Below are 13,807 nucleotides of genomic sequence, written 5' to 3'. Positions count from 1 at the left end.
CAGTAAAAACAGGTGCTCAGTTTGCAGTCTTTTTAACCTTTCTCGATTAATGCAGGTATATATCTTGTAGGAAAACCTGGTTTAAAAAAAATCTGGATTTTAAAAACTGATAAACTAAGAAGGAGAGAATATTATTTAACAGAAGAATTGCTTTCTGAATTCCTTTAAGTCATTCAGTCATCAAACATTCTAAGTGTCCGACACTGTGCTAAGCTCTGGGGGGATACAAAGAAAGGCAAAAACTCAGGGACAAAATCATAAAAGGGCTGGGCATAGCAGTGCACATCTGTAGTCTCTGCTACTGGGGAGGCTGAGGCTGTTGGATCACTTAAATTGGAAGTTTTGAGCTGCAGCGGGGTTTAAAAACCTGTTGGGTGTCTGCATTCTCTAGCACTGATGCTTGTTTATGAAGTTGTTATCAATATCTTTCTATTTTTAATTAACAGATCCATTGAACTTGGAAAACTACTAAAGACAAGAAGAAGATAACAAAGAGAAGTAAAAATGCCGAAACCAGTAAGTGTATCAGTTGATTTCTTTTGACTTAAAAGAGGAAAATGTTGTAGAAAGTATTGAATTAAGTCCTTGGCTTGAATCTTAGTTTTGCTATATGTGTGAAAAAGTCATTTATCCTCTCCAACCCCAAATGGTCTTTAAGGTCTCATCTAGCTCGATGATGATGATGGTGATGATGATAATGATAATAATAGCTAGCATTTATATAGTGCTTTATGATTTGCAAAGTGCTTCACAAATATTCTCAATTTCTCCTTATAACAACCCTGGGAAGTGGATGCTATTGTTATCCCTGTTTTACAAATGAGGGAACTGAGGCAGACAGAGGTTAAGTGACTTGCCCAGTATCACACAGTTAGTGTCTGAGGCCAGATTTGAATTCAGGTCTTCCTGAGGTCCAGCATTCTATCAACCACCTATGAGATTTTTATAGGAAATTATACTATATGAATTCTATTCATTAGTCAGCAAATATTTTTTAAGTGTCTGTTACCTACAAAACAATGTGTTAGGCTGTGGTGATTAAAAAAGACAAAAATAAAAAACAGTCCCTGTCCTCAAAGAGCTTGTATTCTGCAGTTGGCTCCCCAATTATTTGATTACAGAGCTTAACCTTGACTGGTGGCAACAACTTAATGATAGGGGTGATACAAGACTCCACATTGTTTTACCCTTTTTATGATGCTTCCCTTATCCTTTAACCTCTTCATTTTTTAATTCCAAGAAAATATACCTCTTTTTTAAAAAAAAATTTTATATGTATAATTTATTTTTAGTTTTCAACATTCACTTCCATAAGCTTTTGAGTTTTAAATTTTCTTTCCCTCCCTCCTTCTATTCTTTCCTCCCTCCTTCCTTCTCCTTCTTCCTTCCTTCCCTTCCATAGTTTTACATGCATTTGACCCTCAGAATAACCCGATGATGTGCATAGGTACTAGAAGTATTATTATCTTAATTTTTCATTTGAAGAAACTGAGGTTTTCTTATCTTTTATCCCGGAGAGATTAAGTGATTTGTTCATGTTCATATCATGTAGTAAGTTTTGGAGGTAGGATTCAAATCTAAATCTTGTGACTTCAGGTCCAACTTCTTTACATTATACAATGGTGTCTCTATCAAGAATTATGTTGCAGTGCAAATGGTCATTTAATGAGTATTTTTGTAAATTGGGATTTATGTATCCAAACTTTAATACCTGTGCTGAATTCCATTCCATCTTCAGCAGCTGCCTATTCACCTATACCTTGATATTCCATTGACATCTTAATCTCAGTACACTTAAAATGAAGTTCATCATCCAGTTAGTTGGCAGGTCTTGCTGATCCTAGCTCCATAGCATCTGGCTCCTACCTACCTTTCTAGATTTACTTTATATCAGTCCCTTTAATGCACTCTGCGCAACCTGCTCACTGCTCCCCAAAATGGATGCTCTAAGCCTTTGTGCACAAAGGCTGTTGCCATTGCTGGAGTACATTTTCTCCCTCTTCACCCTCCCTCTTAGAGTTCTTAATTTCCTTCAAGGCTGAGTTTCTATTCAAAGCCTTCCCTAAATTCTGTAGTTGGTTAATAGTCTCTTTCTCCTCAAATTACCTTGTATTTACTTACCTATGTACATACTATTTCCTTAGTAAAATATGATGTCCTTGAGACTAAGTACTACTTTTTATGCTTTATCTTTTTATCTCCAGGCCTAGCCCAGTCAATAAACATTTATTAAGCCCCTAGTATGTGCCAAGCCTTGTGCTAAGCACTAAGGGTACAAAAAGACACAAAGACAATCCCTACCCTCAGTCATACTGTAATGGGGGACAGGAGTGGGAGAGTGAAAAGAAGGGGACGAACAAGCATACAGATATGTATGAACAAGCTATATACAGGATAAATAGGAAATAAGTTAACAAAGAGAAGGCATTATAATTGAGAGGTTGGGAAAGGCTTCATGTAGAAGATCGTATTTCATCTGGGCCTTTAAAGGAATCCAGGAAAGGGAGTAAGCAGAGATAAAGAGGGAGAACAGTCCAGACATAGGGGCAGTCAGAGAAAATGTCTGGAGCAGAGAGATGAGAGCGTCTTTTAATGGAATAGCCAGGAGACCAGTGTCACTGGATTAAAAAATGTGTTTTGGAGGAAGGTGTAAGAAGACCAAAAAGGTGTGTGTGGGGGGGGAGGGAAGAAGGAGTCCTAACTTAGAAGGGGCTTTGAACACCAAACAGACAATTTTGTATTTGATCCTGGGAGTGAGCTCTTGAGTAAGGGAGTTGACCTGGTCAGACCTACGCTTTAGAAAAATCACTTTAAAGGCTAAATGAAGGATAAATTGGAGTGGGGAGAGACTTGAGGCAGGCAAAACAAAATGGGTATAAAAGAAGTTTGATGTTGTAAGTTTGTAGCATTATACTTCTGAAGTTATTAAAGATTAAAACTGCACTAAGACTTTTGAGAAACTATATCTCTGAGAGAATAAAGAATTAAAACTAATCCCACAGAGATTATTATATGCCAGCTATGTGCACTGTTCTGTATTAAGCCTTTGGGGAGATATTAAGATATGTAAGATAAGCTTTTTTAGGGAGCCTACATAATAATAGAGGGACTTAAAATTTAATTTAGTTGCATATTATTTTACAGCTATTTAACCAGCTATAAAAGTTTGTCATATGAATAGCTTTATAAAAGATTAAGGTACTTGTTTAGTGCAGTATTGAATAAAAATACTTTTTCATTTTGCTTACTTTTTTTTTTTTATTACAGATCAATGTAAGAGTAACTACTATGGATGCAGAGCTGGAATTTGCTATCCAGCCCAATACAACTGGCAAACAGCTATTTGACCAGGTAAATTTATTGCCCACGTACATTTATTTTCACCATATGGCTTTTAATGAATTATATTGGGTGTTTTTAGGTACTATTTTCCATCTTCTCATTTTACACCCATCACTGATAATGTTATTAGTATGGTATATGTATTTTCTTGTTAACGTTAACATTTTTAATTACTGAGCACTGGGACAGGCCTTCTTTTATTCTTTTTTTTCCATCTTATTTATGTAGGGCAGTACATTTTCACAAAATGAAATTCAAAGAATGTTATTGAGTTCTTTATGTAGATTGGATACCACAAAAAATGAAATGCTATTAGTTTATTCTTTAAATGTGATTTTCTGCTTTTTTGTGCTATATTTGTTTTTGTTACTATATTATTACTATAGTTTGTTACTGCTTTTGGTACTATATTATTACATGTGCAATGCCTCTACTTGGAGGCATCTAAATGGTTTAGTGTGTAGAGTGCTGGATCTAGAGTCAGGAAGACTTGAATTCAAATCCAGTCGCAGACACTAACTTTGTGACCCTGGACAAGTCATTTAACCTCAGTTTCCTCAGCTGTAAAATAGGGATAATAAGAGCCTATCTGTCATGGCTATTGTGAGGATCAAATGAGATAATATGTGTAATGTGTTTGGTACATTGCCTGGCTTATAGTGTGCTTAGTAAATGCTGGTTTCCTTCCTTATCTCTCATGGACAACATCATTCAACAAGCTGTTTTCTTTTGAAGTTTGCAGTATCTTCCATCCAATCCAGATAATGGTGGTTATCCTATATTGGTCTTGAGGTCATTTGCAATTCTTTCTCAAGGAGTTCAGTATCTAATTTACTGTCTTCCTCTCTTTTCCAGCTCCTGCCCTTATACTCTTTCAATCTCCCTAACTGTTCAGTTTCTCAGTCTCCATATTTCTCATCATCTATTCTTGCATTCCACCTCAGCCACACATGTTCACATACTGGATCACCATTACTCAGAAATCTTACATTTGCCCAATTTAAAACTCTGGTGTTCCTCTATCTGGCCATTATCATTCTATTTCCCCATATGCTGCACCTTTCCTAAACCCATTCTTTGCCTTTATTGAAATCTCCAAGCCCTATAACTTTCAGTACTTTCTCAGGCCATTACCTCTGATCTGATTTCACTTCTTTTCGTCTCCATTCTTGACCTTATAGTTATCTAGTTCATCTCAGCATTGCTGTCTTTTCTTGCCTCTTTGTCCTATTACCCCTCATTTTCTGCTAAAACTCAGCCATGGATTACTCCTACCCTCTGAATCCTCAGTTCCTACTCATGTACTGCTGAACAGAGGAGAAAGCCTTCACTGCAACAAGGCAAACCTTTTATTTTTTATTTTATTTATTTTTTTTCTTAGTTCTCTATCATACTTTCCATAAAAGCTTTTCTAAATATTTTCTTTCTCTCTTCAAACCCTCTCTGTCTCAACTGAAGACCTAATTCCTATTATACTGAGAAAATTAGAATAATAATTATAATATTTATCATTTATGCAGTACTTTAAGTTTCAAAACACTTTATATGTTATCTTACTTGAGCCTCATGACAACCTGGGAGATAGATGCTATTATTATCCCCATTTTACAGATGAGAAAAATACAGCACAGAGAGTTTAAGTGACTTGCCAGTGGTCACACAACTAGTAAGTGTTCGAGGCAGGATTCAAACTTGGGTCTTCCTGACTCAAAGTCTAACACTTTATACACTGTGACACTTAACTGCCTCATTGAGCAACCATTGTTACAGTACTTCTTTCTTAAAGTTTGTAAAGCACTTCACAAATATCCCCCCTCCTCTTCTTTTCATCTCAAACCTCCTTATGTCATCCCCAATGTCTCTGACTTTTCCTCAGCCTCTCAGAATAAGGTGACCTTTCTTTTTGTTAAGGTCAACCTCTCCACAGGTACAGTTGATCTCTTCCCCTTGTGTTTTCTCCAGCAGATTGTAACTTTAATCTCTCTAATCTTCAGTCTCTTATTTACTGTTTTTTTCTCAACTGGCTTTAGATGTGCCCATGTATCTCTCTTCCTTTAAAAAAAAATCTTTTCTGGACCCTACCTTTCCTTCAAGCTGTTGTCTTATACCTCTCTTCCTTTTCTCTGATGAACTCAGAAAAAAGTCTGCAATCTCTGCCTGAACTTCTTTGTTCTCACTCTTCATCCCTTTGCAGTGTGGTCCCTACCTATCATTCAACTAAAACTGCTTCCTTCAATGTTACAAAGGATCTCCTACTTACCAAATCTGTGTATTTTTTTTTTTTTAAAGATTGCATGCTTCTTGGCCTCTCTGCTACATTAAACATCGTTGATCACCCTCTCCTCCTGGATTTTTTCTCTGGGCTTTTGTGATATTACTGGTTCCTGGTTCTCCTCCTATCTGCCTAACTCTTCCTTCTCTTACTCTTCTTTGCTGGTTCTTCATCCATATTATCACACCTAACTGTAAATGTTCTCCAAGGCTCTATCCTAGGCCCTCTACTTTTCTCTATATATACTCTCTCAGTGAACTCATCACTTCCCTTTCATTTAATGCTTATTCTTAAGCTTCTGACTTCCAAATCTACAGTATTCAGTTCCAGTCTTTCACCTGAGCTTCCATCTCATATCACCAATTACCTTTTAGACATTTCACACCGAAGGTCCTGGAGCAATCTTAAACTTAACACGTCCAAAACATAACTCATCATTTCTCCAAAACCCACCCCTATTCAAAACTTGCCTGTTTCTGTTGATAGCACTATTATTCTTAACAGTATCCCAGGCTTGTAATCTTTGTGTTATCCTGGACTCCTCACTCTCCCTCACCCTACATATCTAAAGATTTTCCTTAAGCACAATCTGACACCCCTCTCCCCAATTAAACTTAAGTGTTATCATGTTGCCTTAAAATCAAATGTAAATTCCACTATTTAGCATTCAAAGCTCTACAAACCTGGCCCCAATCTATCTTTCTAGCCTTATTGCACATTATTCTCCTTTTCTTCCACATGCACAACACCTGTTTGTGTGCCTTTGCACTGGCTATAACCCTATGCCTGGAATGCATCTTCTCCTTCTGCTTTCTAGAATCTTTTTTTTCCCTGAAGATAAAGCTCAAGGACTACTTTCTCTGTGAAACCTTTTCTCATCACCTCAACTGCTACAGCATTTTTTCTCAATTACTACTTTTTGTTTATTTGTATTTAGGCTCTTTATATTTATTTGATATTATTTAAGAATGTCCTTGTTGCTTCTGATGGGATTGTTTCATTTATTGTACTTATTTTTCTGTACCTAGCACAGTGTTTGGCATATTATAGGAGCTTAAGAAATACTAGTTGGTTGATTCATAAAACTTCGCTCTATTCAGTACAGCAAAAAGTATAAGTACCTACTATGTGCAAGGCAGTGGGGATATAAAAAGAAAAGTGAAAAACAGTTCATGCCCTCAGGGAGCTTATGTTCTACTTATAAATCACATATAAACAGCTTACTAAATACAAAATAAAATGAGGAAGGAGAACTCTATCCCTGAAATAACTGCCTCCACACACTGGGATACTCATTGGCAATAGATTTGGTTGTAAAATGTGCATCAACATTTGACTTGTGTCTTGGAGGTATTAGTTATATTATGTACCTTACCTTTTAAATATATCATAAAAACTCAGTCTTAACAGGAATGTATATGTGAATCATTTTGTAAAACATAAGATATTTTTGAACTGTGCTTAAGGCCTTTACTACTTTCTTATCTTTTCACAAGTTTGTTGTATAGTAAATATTCTTAAATTCAAGCACACATATATCCATTTAGCCTTCCTCAAGCAGTTTCTGAAGTTCGTGGAGGCCTGAGGAAAGGAGGACACCAGGAGGGCTTTTTTCAGAGCACAGAGCTACAGGAAGCAGTATAAAATTTGACACAACAAATCGCAGTTTCATTAGCAGTTATATTCACTGCTATTTTGAGCATTGTGGTAGACGTTTTTAAAGACAGAGCAATCCTTCTCTGTGGTTGAAAATACAAGCTTATTTGCATTGAACCCTCAAAGTACAATGTTATGTAAATCCACTGTGAATGATCAACTAATACTGATCTGTTTCTCTGTTTTTTTAAGGTGGTGAAAACAGTTGGCCTGCGTGAAGTCTGGTTTTTTGGGTTGCAATATGTAGATAGTAAAGGCTATTCAACTTGGCTTAAGCTAAATAAAAAGGTAAATTATATGTAATGATTATGATCATTATATAGAGGCAGCTAGGTGTAGTACCTAGAGTGCTGTGCTTGGAGTCAAGAGGACTCATTTTGAATCTTGCCTCAGAACCTTCAAGCTGTGTTACCTTAGGCAAATCACTTATCATCTCTTTCAACCTTATTTTCCTCATATATAAAATGAATTTAATAATAACATCTACTTCACAGGGTTGTCATGGTATTCAAATTAGATAACATATATAAAGTGGTAGGCAGACTTTAAAGGACTGTATAAATGCTAACTGTTACATGTTTGCTGGCGGTATTTTAGAGTAACAGCACCTGTGTGGGTATACTAGTTTATTATCTGCATATAAACTGTACATCTGTCCCTCCCAAACTTGTCTAAAACCTAAATATTACTTATAATTGTTCTCTGGGGGAAAGGAAAAGCATTTACAAAGTGCCTACTAAGTAACAGGCACTGTGCTAAGTGCTTTACAAATAGTATCTCAGTTGCTCTTCACAACAACCCTAGGGGGTGGGTGCTCTTATTATTCCCATTTTACAGTTGAGGAAACTTAAAGAAACAAAGGTTAAGTGACTTGCCCAAGGTCACACAGCTGGTAAATGTCAGGGGCAGGTCTTGAACTTTAGGGAGCTCCTCTAATACCAGGGTAAGTCATCTTTGGACTGCCATTACAATTCCCTGCTTCCTAAATTCTCTGACATTCATTGTTCAATTCATTATTTTAAAGGAAGGTCTGATTCATTTATTTAGGAGAAGCATTCGAGTTTTGCTTGGCAAATTAACAGTAAAGCCAACAACAACATAACAGAGAAAAGTGGTTAGGAATTTGTAAGATGGGCAGACAGTCAAATCACTGATTGGTTGATCTTTGCATATTTTTCTAGAATTCTGCTTTTTTTCTTTTTAGAGTAATGTCTCCATGTTTTATGTTTAACTAGGGTTGGCTATGTTTGCAAGCGTATCTTAAATTTATTTAAGGCCTTTTGTTTATATATTTTTTAAAGTGCCATAGTCATTTCCCTATATTTCACTTCCCTTCTAAATCTCTTGTGTAAGAAATTAACTGATACAGCAACTGCATTTCACAGTTCAATTTAGTTCATGTGTGCAAGGCACTATTTTTTGCTTCTGGAGTTACCAAGACACAAAATATCATATGTATATACTATTGTCTTGATCCTCCTGTGGTTTGTTATCTAATGGAGAAATAAGATATGCAGAAAAGTTTGATGCAGGTATAATGTGGTAAAGCCAAGGGAGAGCTCTGAACATTGTATTCTAATAGAATTTGAGGAAGGAGAAATCAATTTTTGCTGAGACTATTAGATTTGTTATCTTCATGAAGGAATTTTTACCTGTGCTGGGCCTTGAAGGGAGAGAAGAATTCAGGGATGAGTGTCAGTGTCAGGCATTGTGGCAATATGAGTGGAAGGGGTTGGATGCAAGAGATGTTTTTGAGATATAATCCACATGATTCAACAACTGATTAGACAAAGGGTATGAGGAGGGAGTTTAAAAGGATTCCAAGATATCCAGCCTGAGTGTTTAAGAGGAGCCTTGCTACTGTAAACAGAAATAGGCAAGTTGAGAGGATAGATATGTTGGACATAGTAATTCGATGATAAGTTCCGTTTTGGATTGAAATGGTTGTGTCTAGGAAGCAGTTGGAAATTCCCAGAATGGAAGTAATATAGATTTGGGTAGTTATTTATATAGGGAGTATAATCAGAATATCTAAATGCCTATATATCCAAATCACTAAAAACTATATGCCAAACTAAGATCTTTTAAAACAGATTTTAAATTAAGTAAAATTTTAAAGTGAGTAGGATTAAAGATTTTGACCAGAAATAAATGAATCTTTAAGATAAGCTGACCAACAGATTATGAAGTTAAGTTGTATTTAGTTTTAGTTAAGTCTGCTTATAACTCTACATAGAATCAGAATTCTATGCTGTCTCAGAATTCTTTCCCTTAAATATACTTAAATAGGGGCTTAGATCATAGTATGAGATTTCTGCTATTGATAATATTCAAAACTACTATTTAAGGTAACACAGCAAGATGTAAGAAAAGAAAATCCTCTGCAGTTCAAATTTCGAGCTAAATTCTTTCCTGAAGATGTGTCTGAAGAACTAATTCAAGAAATAACACAAAGACTTTTCTTCTTACAAGTTAAAGAGGCAATCTTAAATGATGAAATATATTGCCCCCCTGAAACTGCTGTTCTTTTGGCTTCCTATGCTGTCCAATCTAAATATGGAGATCATAATAAGGAAATTCATAAACCTGGCTACCTGGCTAATGACAGACTACTACCTCAACGGTAAGTGAAAAATACTTTTTTATTGTATTCTTAATTGTTATTAATGTCTTTTGTTTTTTATCTTACCTTCATTTTCAAATATACCCAAGGACCATGGTTCATCATAATTATGTAGCATTTTGTTTCAGGGGTTTTCATTTATTTTCTTTCCATTTGCATTGTTATGGACATTGTGTACATTGCTGATGCCTTTATGCTGTCATCTCTAAAAACCTCCCAGAGTTGGTAAAGTTTTTCATGTTTTAAATTTTAACTAAAATCATGATCTGATTGCTCTTTGGAGTAAGACAGTCTATACAGTAATTACTTAGTGTCTCTCTCCCCAGTTAACCAATGTATGTTGTTTCACAACTGGATTTTATAAATAATAATCTGGCAGCACTAGATGGAAAATTTTGGTGCTTAAGTGGGGGAATTGGAAATGCTGTTGTTTAGTATAGATCTGACTACATGCAGAGAGGTGCTTAGTAAATATTCTTCATAATAACAATTACTGGGGGGCAGCTAGGTGGTGCAGTGGATAGAGCACTGGCCATGAAGTCAGGAGGACCTGAGTTCAAATAAGGCCTCAGACCAAACACTTGACATGTGCTAGCTGTGTGACCTTGGGCAAGTCACTTAGCCCCAATTGCCTCACTAAAAAAAAACAACAACAACAAATCAGTGACTGGTCTTTGTATCTTCTGTGGAAATAATTTAATTTCTGTTTTGAAGGGATAATTTTATGTCTATAAGTGAATAAAAAACTGTCACTGAAGATTTTCAGGCCATAATTTTAGGAATAATCTCTTTTGCAAGTATCAGAAGATGTTATTAAGAATTATATTGTGAAGCTTGGCCAGAAATTTAATTACTATTCTCTGTGACTCAATTGAAAACTTTCTAAATCCATTCCAACATTAATACTGTGGTCAAAGAACCTTAGGTGTTCCTTTCATTCATTGTACAGTATTGTAGATAATGAAAATTACTTATTCTTCTTCCGAAAACTCATTTTATTAATTGCCTGCCATTTTAAGAAACACATAAGCCTCATCTTGAAGATGATTTTTTGAATATCTATATTGACAACATATAGGCAAAGATGAGTCCTCCTCCCCATGGGCTACTTTGGAGGTAGACAAATATCATTTATGAGAAAATTGCTTTTTTCATGACTTTTAATATAATTTCTTATTGATTTTCTGTCTCATATAGTGTATTTATATAAGAAGAATTAGATTTTGATGGAAGATTTCAGAAGATGATAGCTTGATAAGTGAAGGACAGATTATTATTTTCATGGAAATGATTAAAGAATGTATTAATAAAATAATATGGAAACATTGAGACAGATGGTTGAGAAAAGATGAAATCTGAGAACATAAATGAGAAAAATATGTGAAGATATTTAGACAGTCTCAGTGTACAGCAGCCTAACAGATGACAAAACCTAGGCTCATGGAGGTTATGATAATACCATAGCGTCAGGAGAAGTATTTGAACCCAGGATTCTTCTGACTTCAAGTCCAGAACTGTCTTTGCTATGCTGTAATGAGCAAATGGAAGAAAAACAATACAGAGATTGTATAATTAAATGCTAGTTATGTTGTATCAATTAAGCACAGAAGTGCTGGGGTCACGTGTAATATAGTATTATCCTTTCTAAAATTAGCCCAATGGAGATAAGATATCACCGTCACTTTATCTATCAATGTGGATCTGATCATGATTTGTTTTTTCATGGAAGAATAAATTTTGTTAAATATTGTTACGATTTTGGCAACTTAGAGATGGGGAACTAGGTTTGGAATTTTTGTTCTATAATAAGTCCATTACTTTTCTTTTGACAGTATACCTAAATCAAAGTCATAGGCATCAGGTAGCTCATTGTTAACAGTGAAAGACTCATTCAGTTCTCTTGTTTAAGTTGAAAATAAATTTGGAAAATAGAACATTTCAAAAAACTTCTATTCAACAAAATGAATGTTTCTTTACAAGTTGTATCTGAAGTACAGGTAAGTGTTATGGTTGGTAATGCATTGGATTTGGAGATAAAAGAACTGGGTTCAAGTCTTCTGAACTCCAGATGCAGTACTTTATCCACTGTCTCATTAAATGTTAATTTTCTTGAAAATAAGGCAAGTCATTCAATGTCTATGAACATTAGTTTACTTTTCTGTGAAATGGGAATAATACAACCTTTACTACTAACTTTTCAGTGTTATTATGGAGGCTTAGATGAGATCATAAATGTAAAGCACTTTATAATTGTAAATCATTTACTATGTCAATGTTTGTGAGAAGTTATTGTTTTATGTGCAGCAAAATTGATAAATTTGAAATTTAGTAATATTTTATAGTATAAACAATGAACACAAATCTCAAAGCATAAACCAAAATGCATATATTAATGAGAGCCCATTTTATTCAAGGACAGCTAGGTGGTGCAGTGGACAGAGTGCAGGCCCTGGAGTCAGGAGGACCCGAGTTCAAATACAGCCTCAGACACTTACTGGCTATGGGGCCCTGGGCAAGTCACTTAACCCTGTTTGCCTCAGTTTCCTCATCTGTAAAATGAGCTGGAGAAGGAAATGGCAAACCATTTCAGTATCTTTGCCAAGAAAACACCAAATGAGGTCACGGAAAGTTGGACGTGACTGAAAGGACTCAACAACAACAATTTGACTCAAGCTCTAACTTCAGATTTAGTGTACTTCAGGAAGAAGTTGGAAACTTAAAATCATACTTAGGAAGATCGTGATGGTGTTATACAACCCCTGTAATACCCCAAATTCAACAACAAAGAGCTGGGGAAGTAAGATTTGATGGATCAGCATAAGAGGTTTAATGGAAAGTGATGAGTCTATCCAAATCCATGTAAAAAGAGGAGCAATGTTTTGGTCTAACTGATGTTCCTATAACCTCTTTTAAAAAGGTAGCTCTGAGAGGCAGCTAGGTGGTGCAGTGGATAGAGTACTGGCCCTGAAGTTAGGAGGACCTGAGTTCAAATCCAACCTGAGACCAAACACTTCACACTTACTAGCTGTGTGACCCTGGGCAAGTCACTTAACCCCAATTGCCTAAAATTTAAAAAAAAAAGGTAGCTCTGAGTTTATGAGCACTTTCCTTGAGAACAGAATATTTTTCTCTAAGTTCATATGTGTTTTCCAGAAGACTAGGAATTTTCTAAAATGTCTTCTACCCTGCAATTTAAAATTCTACTGCATTTGCTAACAATGGTGTAGGAAATGGAAATCACCAAATAAATAAAACTTTTTTTTTTCTTAGAAATTACTATCATTTACCCACTCTTTCCAAATAGACACAAATCATGGTGTTTGTACGTGAATATTTTAATTAGAAATTAATTAATTATTATAATTTAATGTGACAAGTTTGGAAGCATATGTGGTTCAGTAAACTAAGAAAAGAACTGGGACCCAGCAGTTGTGAATTTGAGTATGTACTGTTTCACTTTTTTTTTTTTTTTAAATACTGATGGGGAAGAATGTTTTTTACTTTTTGGTTCAATTTATTAATATGTAAAATGGTAGAAAGTGGGAGAAGGTCACAATAAACTACCTCTGATAATATCTTTAAAGCATATGTGAACATAAATTCATAGTAGATGAATAATTTTTAGATGTGTTAATTTATATAAGCTTTCATAGAATTTTTTTTCTTAATAGAGTTTTGGAACAGCACAAACTGACAAAAGAACAGTGGGAAGAAAGAATACAAAACTGGCATGAAGAGCACAGAGGGATGTTAAGGTACTTCAATTTTGAAAATTTGTTTTCCCCAATTTTTAAAGTTTTCCCTAATTTTTAAAGTTTTTTTTGGTTTTATGAAATTTGTCATTGCTTCAGATCTTCAGAAAGTATAATTTGTTTAAATTTTTTAAAATTATATACTAAATTTTAGCAACAAAG

The 13,807-nt window shown here is 35.1% G+C and overlaps 1 protein-coding gene across 2 annotated transcripts in view; it reads left to right on the top strand.

The window, feature by feature from the left end:
- RDX (radixin) overlaps positions 1 to 13,807 on the top strand; it is a 101,874-nt gene that overhangs the window by 57,105 nt on the left and 30,962 nt on the right. For both annotated transcript variants that reach the window (XM_027849554.1, XM_027849553.1), the window contains exons 2-6: positions 447 to 516; positions 3,268 to 3,351; positions 7,463 to 7,558; positions 9,619 to 9,893; positions 13,565 to 13,648. In XM_027849554.1, the coding sequence (XP_027705355.1) occupies positions 505 to 516; positions 3,268 to 3,351; positions 7,463 to 7,558; positions 9,619 to 9,893; positions 13,565 to 13,648 (551 nt within the window). In that variant the 5' untranslated portion in view covers positions 447 to 504. The remainder of the gene's footprint in view (positions 1 to 446; positions 517 to 3,267; positions 3,352 to 7,462; positions 7,559 to 9,618; positions 9,894 to 13,564; positions 13,649 to 13,807) is intronic.

Source organism: Vombatus ursinus, unplaced genomic scaffold (assembly GCF_900497805.2).
Source record: "Vombatus ursinus unplaced genomic scaffold, bare-nosed wombat genome assembly UNPS02007612.1, whole genome shotgun sequence".
In the NCBI taxonomy this organism is placed as follows: Eukaryota; Metazoa; Chordata; class Mammalia; order Diprotodontia; family Vombatidae; genus Vombatus; species Vombatus ursinus.
Note: the sequence above shows the minus strand (reverse complement) of the source record. Positions and strands in the feature narration are given on the sequence as shown.